The sequence below is a fragment of the Euleptes europaea genome, chromosome 2, assembly GCF_029931775.1.
Source record: "Euleptes europaea isolate rEulEur1 chromosome 2, rEulEur1.hap1, whole genome shotgun sequence".
NCBI lineage: Eukaryota > Metazoa > Chordata > Lepidosauria > Squamata > Sphaerodactylidae > Euleptes > Euleptes europaea.
In genome coordinates this window covers 91,611,144-91,634,775 of record NC_079313.1, presented here as the reverse complement: position 1 = coordinate 91,634,775, position 23,632 = coordinate 91,611,144, and the positions used below count along the sequence as shown (strand labels likewise).

At 43.3% G+C, this 23,632-nt stretch overlaps 1 protein-coding gene across 4 annotated transcripts in view; it reads right to left on the bottom strand.

Moving 5' to 3' along the window:
* SRGAP2 (SLIT-ROBO Rho GTPase activating protein 2) overlaps positions 1–23,632 on the bottom strand; it is a 218,188-nt gene that overhangs the window by 142,918 nt on the left and 51,638 nt on the right. For all 4 annotated transcript variants that reach the window (XM_056844376.1, XM_056844377.1, XM_056844378.1 and 1 more), the window contains exon 2: positions 1,121–1,313. In XM_056844376.1, the coding sequence (XP_056700354.1) occupies positions 1,121–1,313 (193 nt within the window). The remainder of the gene's footprint in view (positions 1–1,120; positions 1,314–23,632) is intronic.

Sequence of the window (23,632 nt, the reverse complement as noted above, 5' to 3'; positions counted from 1 at the left end):
GGTAAATAGCTTTAGGAAGAACCCTGCCTTCCACAAATCAAACCCCTTATTAATCCGCTCATCAAGGAACTTTAAATAGGATGCTATCAGCCCTGTATTAAACAACTCCCCCTGGATTTCTCCTGGATTAGAATAAACTATCAGAAAGATGGTATACCCTCCAGCAGATGTTCCCAACCTTTTTGGTACTATGACTCACAAGTCCAAATTTACTTGGTATGGTAACTCATCCAGGGCTGGCCCAAAGTATTTTGACTTTGGCACCCATCTAGTTCAGCATTCCGTTTTCTACAGTGGCTAACCACATGTTTTTGAGAAACCAACAAACATCATGCAAAAGTCACAGCTGCCTCCACTATTAACCCCTAGCAAGTGGCATTCTGACATACACAGCCTTTGCATATGGAGGTTATATTCCAGCCTTTGACTACCTTTTCCTTCTCCATTACTCCCTCTAATCCCCCTAAGGTTCTGGGAAACTCACTCTAGTAACCATCAGGAGACGTTTTACTTGACCAACATACGTACGAAGGGAAGAAAAAATACCAACTCATGTATGACACAGAAGATACTGTTTTCACGGTCAGGTTTCCAAAATACAAAAGAGAGCAATGGAAAGGGCAGGGCCATTCAAGAGGGATGGATCATGACCCAGTTTCAGAGGCTTCACAACCCACTTTGGGGTCCTGACCCACAGGTCTTGGAAACACTGCCCTGGAGCAGCTCACCTTACCAGCATGGGAGCTTCCTCTACTCCTAAGTCAGCCATTTCAATGTACAAAAAGGAATGCAGGAAGCAACGCCTGGCCACATAAACGTGCCAGATTTCTCAAGAGTCTGTGTACTTTCCCATCTTGGAGATCAGCAAGAGATAAGCCATGCCATGAGTGCTGAGCCATTACAGAGCTCACATATGCTGATTCGGTGCATCTGCGACCACCACCCACACCCCATCCCCAAAGCCAACAATGGGGGGGGGAGCTCTACAAAAGGGGGGGAAGCAAGTAATGTGACGGCATACATTATATGATGCATTTGCAGGTTAGCAGCCCAGTTCTTCCCATTTTTACCACTAACCTCCCCTCTCCCTCCCTAAAGGAGAACTTGGTTAATACTTTACTTGAACTGCTGGTCTTTGGTGCTCCTTGTTTTTGCCAGAAACCGTTCAGCCAGCTTCTCTAAATTCCTGGAATAATCCATCTCAATCTCTGCCTTCTTGCGGAAGAAATCTTGTAGATCCTGGAGCAGCTGCACTCTAAGCTCACATTGCTGATCGAGACACTTCAGTTGCTCAATAAGCTGGGCTCGAATCTCTGTAAACCAGGAGGGAAAAAGCCACACACATATTCTGTTAAAACAGATCACTAGCATAAGAGGAAAAGTTATTAGTTGCTTGAAGAAACACAATGCTGGCCATCATTGGCTGGCATGGAGGGTTGCAGGAAGGATTCCAGATCCTTTCACTAAATGCTGGTGGTGAAGGGGGAGTGGGGGATGTAGGGCCTTTAACTGAGGGTGTCAGGAGACAGCCCCTGAGGTGCCAAGGCCACAACTGCAGCACTACACAGCAGTACAACTGCTAAATGGATAGGAGAACGCAGTGCAGCAAGTAACGTCGTCACTGGCACCCACACCAGGTTCTGCTATGTGCTCAGTAGCAGTGAGCCTCCACAATGCTGCATCCATGGTCCTGGTACAGCCTCCGAATGCCCTCTATTAAGGACTGCTCTTCGCCTTCAGCGGTGGGAGCTGGGATCCTACCTGCAACCCACAATGTTAGCCCTGGTACATTGTCAAAGTTAAGAAGAAGAAGAGTTGGCTTTTATATGCCGACTTTCTCTACCACTTAAGGAAGAATCAAACCAGTTTACAATCACCTTCCCTTCCCCTCCCCACAACAGACTCCCTGTGAGGTAGGTGGGGCTGAGAGAGCTCTTAATAGAACTGTGACTAGCCCAAGGTCACCCAGCTGGCTTCTCATGTAGAAGTGGAGAAACCAACCTGGTTCACCAGATTAGCCTCCGCCACTCAAGTGGAGGAGTGGGGAATCGAACCTGGTTCTCCAGATCAGTGTCCACCTCTCCAACCCACCGGTCTTAACTCTCTAAGCCTTGATGGGTGGCTGCCTGGCACTATGCTTCCCAAAGAAAAACAGGAAAATATCTTTTGCAAATAAGCACTATTGCGTTAGACAGAGCAACAGCCAGATTTGGTTCAAGTTCTCTCTCAGACATGAAGCTCACTGGGTGACCTTCAGTAAATTTCATTCACTCGCATATCATGAAATGCTGTTGAGGATAAAATTGGAAATCGCCTCATATACGCTGCATTGAGCTGCTAAGAGGAAGGGCAGGATATGGTGATCAATATTATGCAAAAGCCAGTCAAGGTTAAACTTGCTACCACCTCTCACATGTCCCTTCTGGCCTCTTACCAAACCTCTCCATAGTTATCTATGCCCATAGGCTACAGAATAGCTACGATTGTACTTTGGACACTGCATGATCTAGTAATAACAAAGGCAACTGGGAATCCAGCGCAATCCACTTATGAGGTTTTTACTGCTGAAAAATATTTCAGTCTGCAGCATCAAGAGGTGTATCTTGCTTCCCAACAAAGCAGGCATTGCCCAAAAGGGTACTGAAACGCTATCTAAAGACTGCAGGGCTGGCTAGTGCTGGAATCCTCTGGTGTTAGCTCATCTTCCCTCAAGAGGGAATTCCTTTGCAGACTCTTCCTATTGCAAAACCCAAAGTAATGACGGGCGCTCTCAGAAGGCTCCGATTTGGGATTATTCAATTAGATGCAGGGATTCCAGCTGCACCATTGCAATTAAAAGCAGCACATCCAATTAAGAATGCTCTGCCTTTGGAAGACCCAACAGACTCACATCCCCCAACTGGAAAAGGTCACAGGAAAGCCAGTTCCAATTTCTCATTAAAAGGATGTCTCTGTGCAAAGTGTGCTAGCAAATTCCTTTTGCCTGGACAAAAGATTTTCCCCCCCACATTAGATAAGGCTGCCATTAATACTGTGCTTTTTTAGACTGATAAATGTTTCATTAAGACCACCCAATGCTTGCAACAGCCTGTGGGGACATACATTTACATTTCTAACCCACTGGAAAGCTACACTAACCGGCCATCAAATTTTGAAACCGACAGCCCTTCTCTGTTCCCACAAGTAAGCCCCAATGCCCGCTACTTTTGGCTGCTGAGGTGTTAAGTAAGGTGGATGACTCCAGCTTCATCAATAACTGTCGTCCACCCCCCCCCAACCTGCCAAATGATTAAGCATTTTCCTCCATGACTCCCTGGAAACTCAAAATGTTAATTAGAACTGCCTGTTACTGCTGGAAATTTGCTGCAGCCTCTCACAGCCTGTTTATAAAGCAGCCCAGTTCCAAGACTGAATTTATATCGAACAATATAAATAAGCAAATGCTGTACTTAGCATTCAAGGGGCTTCTGTCTTTGTTTATGGCTGCGGATTATCTGGATACAAAGCTTGATACAAACGGTCTCATTTGTGGCGAAAGGGCTGTTTCTCGAGTATTTATTTCTAAAACGGTCCACTTGAAAAATACACACACAGAGGGATGAAAAACCACGTCTAAACGACGAAGAACCCATGAATGAAGAAAGCCTACAGATATCAGCCAGCTTTGTCTCACTAACTGAACTCAGAAATATGCACTGAAAATAGAACTAAATCGTCCTTCTGAGCTGTTTTAACCTTCAAGCAACACACCACTGCCTTGGGCCAGCAGTCAAGCAGTGAAGGAAGATGCCTATTAGAGAAGTAAACACACAGTCATCACTCCAGATCTGAGCAGGCAGATTTAGCTCTTTCAAAGTTCCCAAGTGCTAATATAATTTCATAGCTCCATTATCCAAAACTGATGTGAGCACGCAAACAGATCAGGACACAGCTGCATAGAATCATGTGTGCTACCTACAACATATATTCCACATACCAATAATTACCATTTTCAGGCCCAGAATCTACATTTAATACCAAATTGTGTATGGGACTTTCGATGTTTTATACCATGTAGTCTTCTTTCCCTTACCTTTATTCTCAACCCCCCCCCAAACCCTCCATTTTTTCTTTTAAAAACATTAAGCAGTTCAACTTAGGCTAGATTGAAACCATGTTTCAAGACCAATAGTAGACAGACTTTCTTCTATACCAAGTGTGATTAAAATTCAGGAGACGATTTTAGATCTGGCAACAGCTCCTAAGTTTATGACACCACCTAGAGCTGGTCTATAAGGTGGCAGGAAACAGTAAAGTAATTCATCAGTAATCACGGATGCACTTGGACATATAAGAAAATAAATACATTAGTTAGGAGGGAATCACACACACACACCTGGAGAGATAGTATCATTATATGCCACCATCAACACGCTTTTTGCTCACTATAGCTTTCTAGTCTAATTTGCCTTTCACTGGTTCATTTTTTTGGAAGGTGGGAGCACAGCAAGCTCATCATTTTCTAATAATAGCACTTGTACCTGCTGAGGAAATCACTTTTGCAGCTTTTGGGGCAGGTATGCTGGGTGGCTGGGAGACCTAGTTTTGGAACAGCTTAATCCCATGGTGGATGTTTCCATGCTAAAATAGGCAGTTTTTACTGCCAATAGTAGAAGTAATCAGTATACTGGTCTTCTGGGCCTTAAATGGGGAAAAAACAACAACCTTTTCTTCTTGGCTAAGAAGCCAAGGAGACACCAAACAGTTCACTGTATTAATTCACTTAGCCTATAATTATTTTTTCTCAATTAAAAAAACAAACTACTGTAGACTTTTCAGTCTCTCTCTGTATGCAAGAGAAAGACCCCATTTATTTCCAGCACCACTCTCTGAATATACCCCTCACCTAACTGTTGCCCAAGATGGAAGATATTACATAAGGGATTGTTATCGTATTTTGGTCACGTCATGAGACGACAAGAGTCACTGGAAAAGACTGTCATGATAGGAAAAGTTGAGGGCAGCAGGAAAAGAGGAAGACCCAACAAGAGATGGATTGACTCAATAAAGGAACCCACAGCCTTCAATTTGCAAGATCTGAGCAAGGCTGTCAAAGATAGGACATTTTGGAGGACTTTCATTCATAGGGTCGCCATGAGTCGGAAGCGACTTGACGGCACTTAACACACACACATCAAATTCTGCATTTCCCTTCCATTTCTTGTGGGAGTGAACACACCAATACTGTTAGCTAGGATGGGGGGATGGGGGAAGTAATCACGTCTTTTTAAAAATTATAGGATACTCTTGGAGTGGAATTTCTGTTTCACTCCAAACTCCACCCTATCTCCCACCTCTAAGCTTACTCTGAATTGTTATGAAGTCATTAGGCTGAACTACTATGATCCTTTAAGAGCTTAATTACACAAATAAAGATCTAGTTACATGCCTCACAATGCAGCATGCCAGATCAAATTGGCAACCCCTTTGCTTTTGCAGAAATGTGCCACATCAGGGCTAGTGCTTTTCAGTAAATCAACCAAAGTGTTTCCCTAAGAGGCAAAGTAACAGCTGATTGAGCTCCTGGCAGTGGGGAATAGCTTCTTGGAAACCCAAGTGAGCCATCTGCAAGAGTGAGCTATGGAGCAGGAGTATTATTTTAATTGCTGCCAGAACACCACAAAAATTAAGACAAGGATTTCCTGAAGTTCAAAGAGCTTTCTGAGGCTACACAACAGCTGTTATGTTAGGATATTAATTTATTTATTTGATGTAAGCACAAATGTTTTAGGGGCCTACTGTCACAACACACCAAAGTATGGTGAGTTAATGTATCAGAGAACACCCCAAAATAAAACTGCAGATGCAATGCATAAAATCACAAGACTGATATCTCCTACACATTTTGAATTAGGCATCAATTTGATTTTCCACATTCTTTCTCCCTTTTAAAATGTCCACATCCTTTTCTCCTTGGATGGTATCGCTGGAGTTTATATAACCCAAATCACAGTGTGTCACAAGCCAAAGGGCAAGAATGAAAAAAGCAGATGAAAATATCTGGTAAGACTGCCTTAATACAAAGAATAGAGAAGAGACCAAAATACATATTCGTCACCCTTTCTGAGTGAGATATTTTTTTCTTGGACCCAAATATGGGGGATGATCGAGATGTAACATAAAAAGAACAGCTCTCAGCATGCCAGCAGTAAGCCTGAATTCCTCCCTCCTTCACAATTTGAACCTACAGATGAATAAGATGCTGGCTCAGGTGTCAGCTTTGGCCCATCCACCATGCACCAGGTGGGCTGCCTTTATTTTTTTTTAAAAAACAGAAGTGTCCCCACCCACATTTGTGTGTGCTTTACCTTCTTCATGAAAAGGAGATAAAGGCAAAACCTGATTAAGTGCAAAATTGCTTCAGGAACTGAGGATGACGGTATCTTGTTAGAGTCACAGGCAGCTGCCAATCCGTACTGTTCATAGCCAGCTTCTCTTACAAATGTGCAGAACTGGGATTTCCCCCCACCCCACCATACTCAGCCCCAAAGAGGAAGAGCTGTATTTGGATTGAAACACAACGTAAGGTTTTTAAAGCAGTGGTCCTAATTTGGGAACATCTTCAGTTGGTTAAGTCCCCAGAATTTCAAATATCCAACACACATTTTCCACCATTGCAAATATCCAATATACATCATCATGCCTGTCCTGATATTAGTGAATTGAGCTAGAACATAGTTCAACATCTGTAAGTGTACAGGAACCACCTGATTCCTTCTGCTCTTTGGGTTATTGTTGATCATTTCTTCACTGAAAGCCCATGAAAGGAGATCTACAATAAAATACTAACATCAAACCTGAAGATACCTGCGTTCAGATTTTGTGTAATTTATAGATCTGGAAAATAGAGATTTTGTAATATATACTTCTAATAGACACAAACCTGTTATAGTAGGCGGATATCAGTAAGTAGCAGAATTAGACTAATACAGCTCACCCCTCAATCACCAGGATTTATTTGCCCTCAAATTGCTATTTTACCCTAACACAATACATTTTTGAAAATGAAAATAAAACATAAAATGTAGATTAACAAAAGCCATCAGCGTCCCAGCCGCCAATCAAAATAAAAAGGGTCTCTAATTCCTTCAGATTTTGGAATTACAATTGCACCATCAAGATTCCTGACCCCTATGGTCATTCAGTAGATGCACTGAGAGCAAAAGTCTAGCAGTCTTTGTTCCTTGAAAAACCATAAACACAGCTGAAATGTATTCATGAGAGAGAAGCAGCAAACTCAAAGGACAAGGAAACTAAGCAACACCCTGGCTCAGTAAACAAGGTTTTAACTTTGAATTACAAGAGTGGATCTCTTTTCTTTGTAGGTTTGTGAAGGGTCAGCCTCTTAGAAAGCCCAGTGTTCAATCCAAGCAACATCAAACATCAGTGTGTTGCACAATGGTTAGAGGGTTGGGAGGGAGCATGCAAGCACAGAAAGCAAGCTGTGTCCGCACCCACTATGAACAGAGGTCTATCATGAAGTCTGAACTTACTGTCTATTAAGCAGAAGCTGAATGTCTCACTTAACATAAACAGAAATGTTGAAGTATCTTAAAGACCATGCATGAGCTTTCAAATTCATACCTATATCAGATAACATGAACTAGACTACCAGTTACTTCAGCAACATTCAAACTGCTTTATTCAAGTCTGATAACATTTTGTAGTTTTGTAGTTTTATCCATTTTGTAGTTTTATCCTGCAATCATCCAGATGTTCACTTGTCTTGAAATCTTTCACCCCATTAAACACAAAGGATTCCAACCTCAAGTACTTCTTCCCATTTCCTAAAAACAGGCTACCACAATGTTTTTGCCAAGCTATGTGAATGCCAACAATCTTAGGAATCTGAGAGGAAATTAAATACCTTTGCAATGCCGGTAGTGAAGGGATACAATCGCTCGAGTCCTCCCAAGTTTGCTTTCCATCTCTTCTTTCTCATACCACGTATTTTGCAAGCATATAGATATTCGCTTGCCTATCACTGCATTTGCCAGTCAAAACTAGCGGGTCAAACATTTTAAATGTGATTTAAGCTTTCATTTATAGAATGGAAACTGACTTCACGTGCTTATCAAAAGTGCAAAATCCCCCAACAGGTCAGCTGATGTGAGGAAACTTGCTGTTACAAGAAAAGTCATCCAATTCTGTAGTCACATTCTAAAAGATGACAAACTTCAGGGGAAGTTCAGTCGCAGAGGAACAACTCTGTGTTCTGAAAGCAAGAATGCAATTAAAGCCTTTTTAAAAAGAGCTCCTTAATGATTGAGCTATTATACACATCAAGAAATCTTTTAGAATGAGAACCTGCATTTAATACAACCCAGAAATTCTAGTAACCTGCCTGCTGAGCATACGTACTGTCTGCTGCTGTCACAACAAGAGTTATCAGATTGGCATGAATGGCTTCCACCAAATTTTAAAATGCTGGTTTTGCCACTTTAGGGAAGCCACAGTGTAAGAAGTACAGCACCAGCAAAAGCGCACATTCATTATGATGCCTTTTAAGATGCGTGCACCAACGTCAGGTTCAAAATTAAGTTCAAAATCTACAAAACCCTGAACCATCTGAGCCCAGCATATCTTCATGCATACGCTTGCACTGCTTCCAGAGCACTGAAACATTTTCAAATGGCTCTCATTAAGGATGAGCAGAATCCCTAGGTTCTAGAAACAAATCCCTTCCACTCAGCCAAATTCTGGGGCATACTGTGACTCTTCAAATGGATTTCAGCAACCCACTCCAAACATGCACCCAAAAATCTAGCACAGCTAGGCCTCTCTACAGTTTTCAGACATGCTGAGTGGTGTCAGTGGTGCTTCCTGCTTGGCTCAGCTTTGGCTTCAAAGAGCATGCACAGAAGCCTGGTGCGGTCCCTTGAGCAGCTCCAGGCCTCTGCCATACCAAGTGGGCAGTGATGTTCTTGCCATGCCCTTTAATTTTGGGGGGGCCTCCGCCTCCGTCTTGAGTTTGTGGCCAGCAGACTTTCTCTGCCACTTAAGGGAGAATCAAACAGGCTTACAATCACCTTCCCTTCCCCTCCTCACAACAGATGCCCTGTTAGGTAGGTGGGGCTGAGAGAGTGTGACTAGCCCAAGGTCACCCAGCTGGCTTCATGTGTACGAGTGGGGAAACAAATCCAGTTCACCAGATTAGCCTCCACTGCTCATGTGTAGGAGTGGGGAATCAAACCCTGTTCTCCTGATCAGAGTCCACACCTCCAAACCACAGCTCTTAACCACTACACCACGCTGGCAAAAGACATGTGCCTCCTCCCCTGACACGTTCCAGGACCAAGACAGGCAGCACACACCCAGATGCATGGAAGAAAACACACGGCTCCCTCCTGGCCACCTCCTGCAGACCACCTCGGACTCTCTACCTTAGAAGCAGTGGTAGCATAAGAAATGATGAAGACTCACTGACCCCTGCTGGTTTGGCATATCAAGCAGCCACTTAGGTGATGAACATGCCCTGTTAGTCTGGCCTTCTCTGCGGGGATGTCACTACTATGGATGTGTCCAGGGTCGAAGCCTCCACCTCTGCACTGACCCAGGAGACTGCAACATCCATTGAAGGCGTGCTGTGCCAGCAAGCCCCAAGGCTGGGGAAGTCATCTGTCAGGTTACAGCAGAGTGTGGCCCTGATGGAGTCTACTCGGGAATCAGGCAGCTTGAAGGAGCCCAGTCGGCTCTCAGCAGAGCGCTCAACAGCAGAAGCCAACCCACACGAGTTCCTACCAGAGATGACCCTGGCAGGGAGAGCAGGCAGCACTGACCTTCATAGAGGAGGTCAAGACTGGCAGCCAGCTCCAGGGGGAAGGGCCAGTGAGCTCACCAATCCAAGGCAAGGATCCACTGGCCCAGGGGCCTGACACAACCCAGGACTAGGTTGGGGCCTGAGCCCAAGGTTGGTCCTCCCTTGGGAGGTCAAGCATGGCAGCCAGCTCCAGGGGGAAGGGCCAGTGAGCTCACCAATCCACTGGCCCAGGGGCCTGACACCACCCAGGACTAGGTTGGGGCCTGAGCCCAGGGTTGGCCCTCCCTTGGGGAAGCATTTAAAAGGCATGCCCAGGATCAACCAGGGAGGAAGAGACAGACACATTCCCTGGCCGGTGGGAAGAAGTAAGTGGCAGAGCTGAGTGCAGAAACTGAGTGACAAGAAACCCTTTCCTCTTGCTCTATTTTGAGGCTCTATCCTGGGACACTTGCCCAAGTCTGGAGGAAGAGGCAGCCCCGGACTGAGACTCAACCCCAGCGGAACCTGGCAAGAAGTTAATCCTCTTGAGCGCACATAAGCAAATCCTTAATTGTACTGGAATATTTGTACTACTTTCTGTTATAATAAACCAAAAGGGAACCCTAGCCCACTGTGTCCTAAACCAAACAAAGTGTAAGAGTTCTGAGCAGAAGGCCAAGATCTCCTTGGCACACATGTACCTTATCACAGCACAGGACTCCCAAGATGCTCTTATCCTAACCCCAGATGCCAAGCATTTTAAAATAAGAAACCGAGTGAAGGAATAAACCTCTAAATCTCTTCATAAATAGAACCAACAAATGTGAAACTCATGGGGGAGATTCCATCTCCTCCCCCCCCCCATTGTGGCTCCAGGCTTCCTCCTTGCCCCAGCCCCATTCTCTAGCTGCTCCAGGTGAGTGTGACGAAGCCTCTTCCTTTCCCTCCAGCCCAGCTCTCTTGCCAGTTCACCCAGTGCTGCTCCGGGTGGGTGAGCAGGGTGGCTGAAGAGCATTGTCTGCACACTCATTGGGGAGGATTTAACCCCCCTTTTAAGATTCAGATTTTTCTGCAGACCTGGGGGTCCCCTAAGTCAGCAGAAACATCTGTTTGGGTGGAGTGTGCTCCCTATCTGTGGATTTAAGTATCTGCAGGCATGGGGGCACACTTCAGAATTAGATATATAGATTTCTATTCCCATGTGATCCAAATTCAATTGGTGTTGCTCACTCTCCCGTGTTCTGTCATAATCAATTATAATAAAATAAGGTTCAATGATTGAAGACAAGAAATGACCTGACCCTTCACTCTGCTAACATAGAAATTCAAACCATCATTTTCAGTGCGATTTCAAAAAGGATTTGCTCTCCCCTCCCACCAGCATTCAGGTAGACCTGGCTCCTTTTCAAGAGTTTGGCTTTCTGCCATTTTACCTTGATATAAAAAAGCATAACTGGGCACAAAAGTTAAAATGAGGGAAAGGTGGACCAGTTTGTGGAAAGGAAAGAGGTCACTTAAATTTCAGCTGCAGCCAAACAGTTATCAAATGTTATAACACACAAGTAAATAGAAAGTTAGCTAAGAAAAGCTACCTAAACAAAACAAACTCAGTGTGACTGAGACAGTATCTTTTCTCTTTCAAGTGACTCAGCAGCAGGTCAAAAACAAAATGCTCCAAAATGAACACAGAGCCACATTTATACAGTCGTTGAAGTAGTAATTTTAGATCCTAGACCTCATCTATAATCAACCTCTAAACTAAAACAGAAACTCCTGTTTCGTAAAGCTATAATTAGCTTATGTTCTGAATGTTATTCAAGAGGCGCTTACAATAATGCAGTCTTTTGCTGGTTTCTTAAACTGGCTAAAGAGGTTAGACAGTTATGATTTAATCTAAAAATAAATCTTGTATTTTGGGTTATGAACAAACTCATACACAAAACATCAACATAAATAAAGCAGAAAGGTATGGACCGCTCATTTGATTTGAATCATGCTGAATGTCAAACACTAAACTTGAGTACGACAATGCATCACTACCCAAAATTTCAAGTTTCAATACCTTTATTGGCATACCATCAAGCAGTCGATCAAATAAAACCAACCCTCTAAACATCCTTTAACCTCCACCTCTTGCATCGCTACCCAAAAAAAGAAGACCACCGTTTCAACAACTGTGCTTGTTATTTCAAGTAAAAAGTGGCCATTTAGTAGCTATAAGGGACAAGATACTAACTGATGTGGTTGGGAGACGCTAATTCACACATGCACATTTGCACTTAATGCAAGATGGCTTTCAATTGAAGAATGAATTGCCTTAATTAAAAGTACTGTTGAGCTGACATCAACAATCACTTGATCCTACAGTCAACCCCTATGAAGTCCCTGTATTGCAAGGGTGCATAACTCTGCTGCCCCAAGGCCATGGATATTTGTGACACCATAACACAGTTTAATTTTACATGGTATGATAAACTGACCATATGAATTCGCTCCAATTCCCTGCCATACTAGCATGTTACTTGTAAGTCATTGTCATTCTAAAAAAGGGTCAAGATGAAGGGAAGAACTCATGGTGTGCATACTTTGAGCTAGCATGTTGTAGTGGTTAAGAGCAATAGACTCTAATCTGGAAAACCGGGTTTGATTCCCCACTCCTCCACATGAAGCCTTCTGGGTGGCCTTGACCTAGTCACAGTTCTCTCAGAACTCTCTCAGCCCCACCTACCTCACAAGGTGTCTGTTGTGGGGAGAGGAAGGGAAGGGGATTGAAAACCACTTTGAGACTCCTCAAATGGTTGAGAAAAACGGGGTATAAAAACCAACTCCTCTTCTTCTTCTTGATAACAGTGACCAACAAGATATACTCCCATTTTTAGGTGTAAAGATGGGTCTGAGTGTTTCCTGGAGCTGTCCTACCTTGCCGGGATGGCTTGCAGCGGGTGTTCCCACATGTTAACACTAAACTCAAGGGCAATTCTTTTAGAAGTCAAATTACACAGCACCTCTGTCAGAGAGGGGAGGATCAGGCCCCTCTCCGAGAGCAGCAGGATCGTGCAATGCTAGGAATTTCCCACTATCCCCTCACCTGCAGTTTCACAGAAGCGAGTTCTCAGTCAAGCACAATTTATTCAGCCATAGAAAGAAAGAGCATACTTTTAGCAAGCCCCCTTCAACGCCCCCCCACAAAGGCAAGAGAACAAAGCAACAGACTCCCATGCAAACAGAGATAAAGTTTACCTGACAGTGCACAAAGATGCCCTGGGGGGCCAATGACAGAGGCAGAATCTTCTCCACAAGATGAGGGTCGACCCTGGCCTGTTCTAAAGACCTCCTTTTTATAGGGTATTCAAACTAAAAGCCCGCCACGGCTGCATCGTCTCACCCTGTACGAACGTAACCATGTGCATGACTACATGTTCTGTACATGTTACACGATGGGCAGCCGTGTTAGTCTGTCACTAGCCATAGAAAAGAGCAAGATTCCAGTAGCAGCAGGATCGTGGGCCCAGCAACTATCTCAGGTTCCTACTCCTGTTCATCTTTTAATGTGATTTATGGCATCACATGCCAGCAATGCCCTTCCCACCCTCTACATTGGACAAACAGGCCAGTCCCTTCAACAAAGATTAAATGGACATAAATCTGATATCAGAAACCATAACATTCAGAAACTAGTAGGGAACATTTTAACCTTCCAGGACATTCATTTGCTGATTTAAGAGTAGCACTTCTCTTACAAAGAGATTTCAAAGGAAGATTAGAAAGAGACTCCTGATTTGCAGTTAATAACAAAACTCAAGACTATGCATTCTCCTGGACTTAGAGATCTGAGAGTCCTGTCTCATTACCAATGCTGATTTCTCCACGCCTACTACTTCTCTGCATATCACACCTAATCCAATCACAACAATGTCATTTACTTGCTCTTGACATTTACATTGCCATTGTGTGTCTAATTCACTTGCCTCTACTTAAGGATAGATGGACTCACATTCTAGCTGTATCTGAAGAAGTGAGCTATGGCTCACGAAAGTTCATACCCTGCCAGAAATTTTGTTAGTCTTTAAGGTGCTACTGGACTCTTGCTCTTTTCTACGATACATGTTACAGGTGTTCTGGTGGATAGAATAGGGCAGACCCTTGAGTGTCTTATCTGGACCTTTGTAACTTTACGTTCTCATAGGATGGGCTTCTGGTGGTCCTGTTCTCCTGTAACAAGCTACTGACCTTCGAGGGTGATAAGCCAGTTCTCTGGTTATCTCCAGCTGCCACAAGGAGTTACACTTATTTCTAAAAGAGACAGGCAGTCTCTGTGCTTCTCAGAAAGGCAGAGAGGCCTGGATGCTTCTAAGATGGCTGCGCTTTGGTCAATAACAGGGCTTAGCTAAAGTGTAGAAAATGACTCGGAAACTGCAGGAAAATGGCTCAAAAATGTTGGTTTTCATGTCTGTCAATACAGACATAAAGATGATAAAGCCACTGAGATTAAGCCCCAATGCCAGCAGAGACCCTGAGAGTGTAGGTGTTTTTCCGTATTACAAAAAAGCCAGGGGAAAAAACCCCAGCAATGCTAGTCACAGTGTAGCTATGCAAAGACATATCACATAGCAACTCTAACCAGGTAAAGAATAGGTTGCCTATCCCATGCTCCCCTCTTACTCTCTTTGCTTTACCACATTTCTAAGACAGAAAATTTCCAACACTTCATCATATGATCTACCACACAATAAATTTATTCTGCTATCAGTTGTCTAGATACAGTACGTGTCCACCAAAAGCAGCAAATCTAGATTGGGAATCAAAGAATGGCTACTTTTGGTCTTGTTCACAGTAATTTCCAAACCCAAACTAAATTTTACTGATAATAAAAGCCTCAGGCACAAAATGATTTTCTATTTTACTATTTTCCTTGGCATGAAATCATAGGAGCATCATGCAACCAAGCAAATCCATATATTCTCCCTCATTCCATTTTGCTTCTTTCAACAGACGGTTCTATTTCACTACGACATTGCATCTCTTAGCAATACTGGAAGAATACAAGAAAAATGAAATCATTATATTTTATTGTATACAATAGATAATCCCCACATTTGAGGTCACAGTACTGCATTCACACTGATCCTTATTAAAAGCAAAAGCAAAGTTACAAAAGGCTTGCAGCAATCCTATGAACAGCATATTAATGTTGACGCGCAAATCACTATTGCTTGTAGAAACAGCAATGCCAAAGGGAAATGAGTTAGTAGTCAGTTCACAGCATGGAGGAACTACACATCTTGCCTGCATCCCGGAACGTGTCACTGCGCTTTGAAAATATCTGTGCTCTTTGAAAAGGCAAAGCCTCACACCAATTATGCTCTTTAATGTTGCCATCTCCAGTTAAGTGCTTTCTTCCAAGAACAATTCTTAAACACCTACTTGAGCTGCTTTCTAGACATTTTTTAGTACAGCTGAACCACTTCCAATACCAACTACGAAAAAGACACCACATTTCAGATGTAGAAGAATTTTATTTTTATTTCTTTTCACTAAGGTGCTTACTGGAGTTGTTAGTATTAGACGCAATGCTGGCTGGAACACGAACAAAACAAAACCCAGCACTTATCATTCCACCATAAAACCCTTCCTTCCCTTAACAGCTGATGAGTGTATTACCAGCAGGACCTACAGCACTTAAAGGGCTTAGAATTTGGGAAGCCCAAGGAATTATGTTAGATATAAGATTATAAATACAAATGGTCATATCCATGCATAACCCTAGTCTTAGAAACAGAAACAAAAAAAGTGTGTAGCTATTCATGGCTTGGGGGGTAGGGGGCAGTGGAACGGATCCGCACCTGCGCTTGCTACAGAGGCAGTCACAGATCTCTCTGGATACTTTGTGGAACTTAATACAAGACCATGTGAAATAACCCGTGATTTTTCAAAGCTTACTTTCGCAGGGGTTTAACTGTGGGCGAACTCTTTGTTATAGGTTTTAATTTGCAACAGGGTCTCAGGTATGCTGGACTACAAGATGGAAGACCTGCAAATTGAGAATTTCACCTCAGTTCAAGCAGCTACATCAGCAGCAGCACAGACTGCACCAAAATGGAATTTAAGAGTTGCAGGACTGTACTGTATTGCATGCCTTTATGGATACAAAAATACTATTGATATGATTTCACATGTTTGTGTAATTGCCTCTCTCTCTCTCTTTTTTTTTTTTTTTTTGCTAGAAGGCCCTAAGGGCACCCTGCAGAAGGCACACTTAACTAAAGATCGCACATGCCCTTTGGGGATCACATATTTATCGACTCCAATTTGTGCAACAATGAACTACTATCCATTTATGTTGTATCCTACTCCCACACCAAGATCTGGCTGACTAAATGCGCAACATTCCACAGTATACAAAATGTATACAGTATACAGTCCACAAAATGTTATGATTGGAGGGCTGTCATAGCACAGTGAGAGAGCTAAGAGAAGTCTCCAGTCCCCAGTCTGATCTCCACTATAAATTTACTAAGTGGCCTAAATGCCCAACCTGCAATATGAAGATAATAGTACTGACCTACTTTATTTTACAAGGACCACTAATATGTTAAATGGTTCCAGATTCTACAATCCTAATGCATTGTTTATTGAACATCCCATTTTGTTGACTGTACTGACTCACTATGTATAATCCATCTCCATCTATGTGTAAATCCATCTCAAGGTTTGTTTTCTTCCATTCCACAAGCATCTTAGCACCACCTGCTTGAGGTATCTAGAGCTGTTGCTCCATAAGCACTTCTTACAGTCCAGCTGCTCTCTGCTTGAAAAGATCTGGGATGATCTGAATGTCGTTTTTGTTCCTTCCATGAGGTATGGCATCCATACTTAACATGAGCCCGGCCTTTGACTGGGGGTGGGGTATAAATTAAATTAAATGTCTGTATAAGATCTATTAAGAGAGCTAGCATGGCATAGCAGTTTTGGGTAGGAAAGATCAAATGCATAATTATAGCCTGGGGGAGACTTGTCTTAGCAGTAGTGTGTGCAAAAAGGATCTAGGGGTCTTAGTAGACCAAACACTGAACATGAGTCAGCAGTGTGATGTTGTAGCTAAAAAGGCAACAATGTGATCTTGGAGAGTATCAACAGAAATATAGTGTCCAGATCACATGAAGTGATGGTATTGCTTTACTCTGCTCTGATTAGACCTCACTTAGAGTGTTGTGTTCAGTTTGGGGCAGCACAATTTAAAAAGGATGTAGACAAGTTGGAACGTGTCTAGAGGAGGGCAACAAAAATGGTGAGGGGTCTGGAGACCAAGTCCTGTGAAGAAAGGATGAAGGAGATGGGTATGTTTAGCCTGCAGAGGAGACGACTTAGAGGTGATATGATAACCATTTTCAAGTATTTGAAGGGCTGTCATATAGAGGATGGTGCTGAGTTGTTTTCAGTTGCCCCAGAAGGTTGGACCAGAACCAACGGGTTGAAATTAATTCAAAAGAGTTTCCACCTAAACATTAGGAAGAACTTTCTAACAGAGCGTTTTTCTCAGTGGAACAGGCTTCCTCAGGACGTGGTGAGCTCTCCTTCCCCGGAAGTTTTTAAGCAGAGGCTAGATGGCCATCTGTCAGCAATGTTGATTCTATGACCTTAGGCAGACATGAAAGGGAGGGCATGCAGGTTTGTATCAGTCTTTGGCTCTCGTGGCCCTTTCCTGCATGCCCAGGGTACTGTCGATCACCACTTTGGGGTGAAGAAACAATTTTCTTCCAGGCCAGATTGGCCAGGGATCCTGGAACGTTTCTTTTGCCATCTTCTAGGCATGGAGTACGGGTCACTGGGGGTGCGGGGGGGGGGAGGTAGTAATGAGTTTCCTGCATTGTTCAGGGGGTTGGACTAGATGACCCTGGTGGTCTCTTCCATCTCTATGATTCTATGAAGATGTCAGACTAGGACCCGGGAAACCCAGATTCAAATTCCCACTCACCCACAGAGACTTGCTGGGTGACCTTGGGCCAGTCACACACACTCAGACCTGGCCATAGCTAGTATTTGGATGGAAGACCTCCCAGGAATACCAGGGTTGTGACGCAGAGGCAGACAATGGCAAACTACCTCCGAATGTCCCTTGCCTTGAAAACCCTATGGGGTCGCCATATTCAATTCAAGTACACCCCAATTAATCAATGCAACAGTTTTTAATAAGGTCCAATCTATCAAAAGCTGTTGCCAGACCACCGTTGTTTGTTTCAATAGGGACTGGACCACCCCCTGCAAGGTCCACAGAAATGAATTCAAACAGCTGACTATCTGTTAGATGGATTCTATCTTATAAGATGTATTCTGATTGTATCTTAGTACTGCTACTACATTCACTCAAATTAAGGGGAAAGCCTACAGTAAAATTAAAAAAAAAGAACAAATCTGTGCTAGAGTATTTCTTTAAGATGCTTTTACCTCTTTCATTATAGTGCTTAATTTATTTTTAACGCTACAGTAAGATTCACCCCTCTATTGTGCTCACCATTACTTTCAACCTGTCTTATCAACCACTCCTGTCATCCCTGTTGGCAGAACTCCAACAGAGGAAGAACAGAGTGACAAGGGGGATGAACTTTCCCCTCTCCACTCTAATTTAGGGTTAAGGACACAATGGTAGGGGAAGGCTGCACTCCTGCCAGCAGAGCTCTATCTTTCCCTTTTGATAAAAGGCTTCAGTGTTCAAGAACGTCAATCAGGCGTCTTTCGCTTGCATTCTAGTCCCTTAGAAAACACAAAAATAACAGGTTACACAGGGATTGATGTCATGTGTAAGAGGTAGAAAGAGATTCTCTCTGCGACAGCTCCCACAGTCTACGTTTCATTGATCAAGTAACAAAGGTTGCCTGAATATTTGATCCTCTCTTTTTAGTTATCTAAGCAGACTGCTGCAAAATAACACAAAGAGTTCCCCTAAGAATCCATTAAGTGGCAAAAGGTTTCTTTCTATGAGCATCTAGTTAATAAACTATAGAAAGGGGAAGGATAAAATCTGTGCCAAAACAGTTAAATCTGTTACACATACATCTCTCCCCACCACCACTGACATTCCTGAAGTTTCATATTAACATTTTAAGAAACTGCCACAGATAATTTCGTATATAAAAACATGACAGTGGCCTGAATTTGTAGCACAAGAGAGCAGAAATCAAGATACGGATGTATAGCAAATTTTTGACTGGCGCTAACAGCCAGCCAAAATCTGAGGTCAGCATTACAAGCTCAGAGAAGAAGTCTTGTCTGATATCAGATTAAGCTTCAGTGCATCTCCAAAACTCAGTGGAACTGCAGGGACAAGCCAAGTCTCAAGTTCCAGGCTTGAGGGAAGGATGGGGCTCACCTCCAAATGAAGGCACACTGAAGACAGACTGCTCACTGCTTCACAGGCCCTTCAAAGCCCAGCACAAGGACAAAGATGAACTCCTGCCAGTCTCCTTTTGGATTCAGACACATGCTCATATGAACACATACCTTATACTGAATCAGATCATTGGTCTATCAGATTGTCTACTCTGACTGGCATCGGCTCTCCATGGTTTCAGGTGGAAGACTTTCACATCACCTCCTACCTGACTCATTTAACTGAGGGTGCCAAGGACTGAACCTGGGACCTTCTGCATGCCCAGCAGATGCTCTACCAGAGCCATGGCCCCTCCCCTACATTTTGCGAACAACCAAAACTGTAATTACAGAGATTCTTTTCTTTTCTTAGGAACATAAGGCCATGCTGAATCAGACCAAGGTCCATCAAGTCCAGCAGTCTGTTCACACAGTGGCCAACCAGGTTCTTTTAATGGATCATTCTTTTATGGATCATTCTTCAGCATATGTGTGATGGACACAGATTCTGCTCTTTGTTCTGGACCCAAAGCATGCTCATGCATTGTTTTTCCTGTACATCTCTTCTTTAATGCCTCAAGTCTAGGACCACAGTAATCCATCTCAATGACTAGGAAAAGCAGCAGATAGCTGGCATCGTTCTTCTACTTCTGTACTGGCAAGCAGTGAAGATGGGCTTCCTAAACTGAAATGATGCTTTTGTAAGCGCTTGTCACCCTCTTTCTCCTTCAGAAATTTTACTTCCTTCATGCTAGACCACCATAAACAAACACCATAAAATAATGTCCTTCTATTGAAAAAGTCTAGTCCTTGAAACAGGAAGAGCTCCAACTCACCAAACACACAGGAAACAACACTGAAGCTCCCCTTCCAAAATGCATTGTTAGAAATGTCCATTTTCTTTGCAGTGCCTTGCATAAAGAAGTGATGACCAGTCGAAAAAAATGGAAAGAACTGGGGGGGGGGGCATACCTGCCCCCTAGAACTTTTGCCAGTTTTTTCACCGGAAAAACCTAAACTTTGGGGAACGGTGAAAAAATCTACAGCAAAATATCTTCTTGAATGAGTGAAAAGCTTTTCAAGACAACGTTTTATTCAAAATATGTAAAGGGAATTTTTTTTATTTAAGACAATCTGGGCACCCTTCTAGGGCTTCTCCTCTGGCTCCTGTGCACCTAAGGAGGTTGCTAAAAACTGTTCCCTCCCCCCACAATTCCAAAAGAGCCTCCCCAGTTCCCATGACATGGGAGGGATGGGCCATTGCTTGCAGCGGGTTCCGCTCCTCCACCACCACCGCGTTGCCTTGTGTGCTGCCGCTGGCTCTCAGGGGTTGGCTGACAGCTGGCCCCCAGCCTTCCAAGCCAGATGCCCAGTGGGGGCCAAGCTTGCCACAGAATCCTCCCTGCTGCAGCCTTCTTGTGTGGCTGCTTCTTCGCGGCTGCCTCTGATGGCCCTTTCTGGCTGGCTCTCTCTCTCTCTCTCTCTCACACACACACACACACAGCTTGCCTGGCATCTCTGGACAATGTGGCAATTCGGGAGGCTGCTCTTGGAGCATCAGGTCAGGCTTCTGCGGTTCTCCCTCAACAGTTCCCCAGTGCACTCTGGAGGCTTCCGCATCCTCGGAAGTAAGGAAGGCAGGCAGGCAATTTCATAGCAGGCTTTTTCTTTCAAAATTTCTCAATTTTTCCATTAGATTTTTTTTTAATTCTGGGGGGGGGGGACAAAAAATAACCCCTCCCCCAAAAAAATCCCCCCAGGCCATCGTTTTTAAAAAATATACACCCCTAGTATGACTTCCAAAAACCAATCATGCCAGAGGCTGGCATTCCAGCACGAGGCCCATTAATTTGGGCTAGAATGACTGGCACTTACAACTGCTCTAAAGGTCTTCAGAATAAATTTTACTCCTCTCCCAATCACCAGTCAGCCCTTAGAGAAATCATCCTCATTTATCTGAAAGAAAGATAATCCCTTGTCTCAGGAACCTTCAGAAAAATCAAAGGTTCAAATTATCCTGGGAAATGATAAGCACACTGCATTATTGGATATTGAACTATTTTGTCTGCTAGTCAGAAATTCAATATCTTGACTACATGAAAGCTTGTCCTTTACAATGGTAAAAATGGCCTTTGCATTCTGTACTGGGGAGGGGAAGAGAATTTACATAAAGACACCTAGGCACCCCTCACCCTAGGCAGCAGATACAATTCAAAAACCACTTCACAAAACCAATCTAGGAGTCAGTATCTTGAAAGATTTTCAACCTGCAGCTAGTATTGAACTGGTATTAGTATTAAGCATTTAATTGGAGTAAAATGCATTCTTTATAAATTGTTTGTGTTCAGCCTTCCCACCCACTTGCATGATTTCACTTTTGAATGGCAAGTAATGCTCACGAGCAGCTTAAATCCACCTTGATCCAATGCAAGACTTCAAAATGTGCAAACCGGAGGGGAGGCTTCTCCTAAATATTTAAGGCTATATTTTTATCTCCGTTGCTGAAGCATATCACATCCGACATTTGCTACTTTAAACAGGAAAAAACGTATAGGCCTAATCCACCACTAAATTGAAAGGAACTAATGACTCAAAGGCTTGTGCAGGGGATCCTGCTGGTGTGGGGGAAAGTGCCATCAAATCACAGCTGACTTATGGCGACCCCATAGGGTTTTCTAGGCAAGAGATGTTCAGAGGTGGTTTGCCATTGCCTGCCTCCATGGGGGCTGAGAGAGTTCTGAGAGAATTGTGACCGGCCCAGGGTCATCCAGCAGGCTTCACATGGAGGAGTAGGGTATTGAACCCGGTTCTCCAGATTACAGTCCGCCGCTCTTGACCACTACACCACGATGGTTCTTTCCTGCTGGTGAACTCTACTCAATACCAAGTATTTCCACATGTGATGCCAGACTTTTCAGGGACCACAAAATGCATGGTCTTCCAGTGCCCTTAATTCTGAAGTCATTATAGAGCTTTCTTTAACACATAAGCCCATAAAACTACTGGAAGTGAAGATCAATGTACTGGCTGTTTTGTACCTACCAATCAGCTGCACCGAAGGGACAGAATTATATTTTCAAGCTCTGCCAGCTCACAAGGACCTGAGAAGCTAAGAGAATGGATCTTTTTTCCGTAAGAAATATATTTATATTTAAGCAGAGTTTTAGTCATAGTGGAAAGTTAGGAATATTTGCAGGTTTTTATCTGTATTCTTAGTTTTGGCGATTTAATAGTACAGGTTTTTTTCTAGCATGACTTTATTTTCAATGTTTTCTGTTTTTATTTATTAGATTGTCAAAGATCAGAATGTAGGGGATGGCCCATAGCTCAGTGGTAGAACACACGTTCTGCCTGCACGGGGCCCAAGTATCAGTCCCCAGCATTTGGTTAAAATCAGGGGTGGACAAATATCCCTTATTTATATCTTTTCTCTTCCAGATGCAGTCATTTTAAATACTTGTGGTCCAACTATTCTTCATACTGGTATCTATTAATTGGTTGCTTTAACGACATTTATATGGAACTGATGCACAAACAATATTTTAGAATATATACATTTGTAAGAGATTCGGACCAAAGAAACAGAAAATACTGAAAACAAAAGATTCACAGGTTCATTTCAAACAATTCAGAAAAATTAAGAAAAATGGGTATATTTGAGTCAAGCATCTAAAATTCAATAGAATTTGCTCCTTCTTAGTCCACCCCTGCCTCAGACCCTCACTCAGTTCACACCCAGCATTCTGCAACAACATACAAATCCCCCTCCCAAAGGTTAGCAGAAATGCAAATGGTCACATTGTATTCTAAAGGGGTGGCAGGCCCATATGAATTCTGAAAAATTTTCATCACCTTTCAGAAGCATATATCACAAATAATTATTCTCTTTCACATGGCTTCCAACTCTGAATTAATCAGCCTCTGTGCCATATTAATAACTGCTGTGGTGAACAATATCATTCAATGTTACGATGGCCATCAATTTTATTCCTTCATCGGCTTCTCTGTTTCTTTCCACACTCTTCAGTTCACCAGCCCAAATAGCACAGGTTAGCAAGAAGAGCAAGCCGTCTGCCCTCACCTGGATGGCCCAGGCTAGCCCAATCTTATTAGATCTTGGAAGCTAAGCAGGTGGACTGGGTGCCCTCACTGACAGCAGGTCAGCCCTGGTTAGCATTTGGGTGGGAGATCACCAAGGAATGCCAGGGTCATGACAGGGAGGCAGGCAATGGCAAACCACCTCTGAATGTCTCGTGCCTTGAAAACACAACGGGGTTGCCATAAGTTGCCTGCAACTTGACAGCACTTTCCATTACCATTACCTTACTCAACTATTTTATGAACAAGATTTATGATGTTCCCAACCGCTCAAGCCTTCCTCCAATTTAAGACTCTTCCTCCAACAGAAGAGCCACAAGTTAGAGGAAGACTCCTTAGATGGGAGGAAGACTTCAAACTTGAGCCAAAGTGAAAAGTAGAGCATAAATA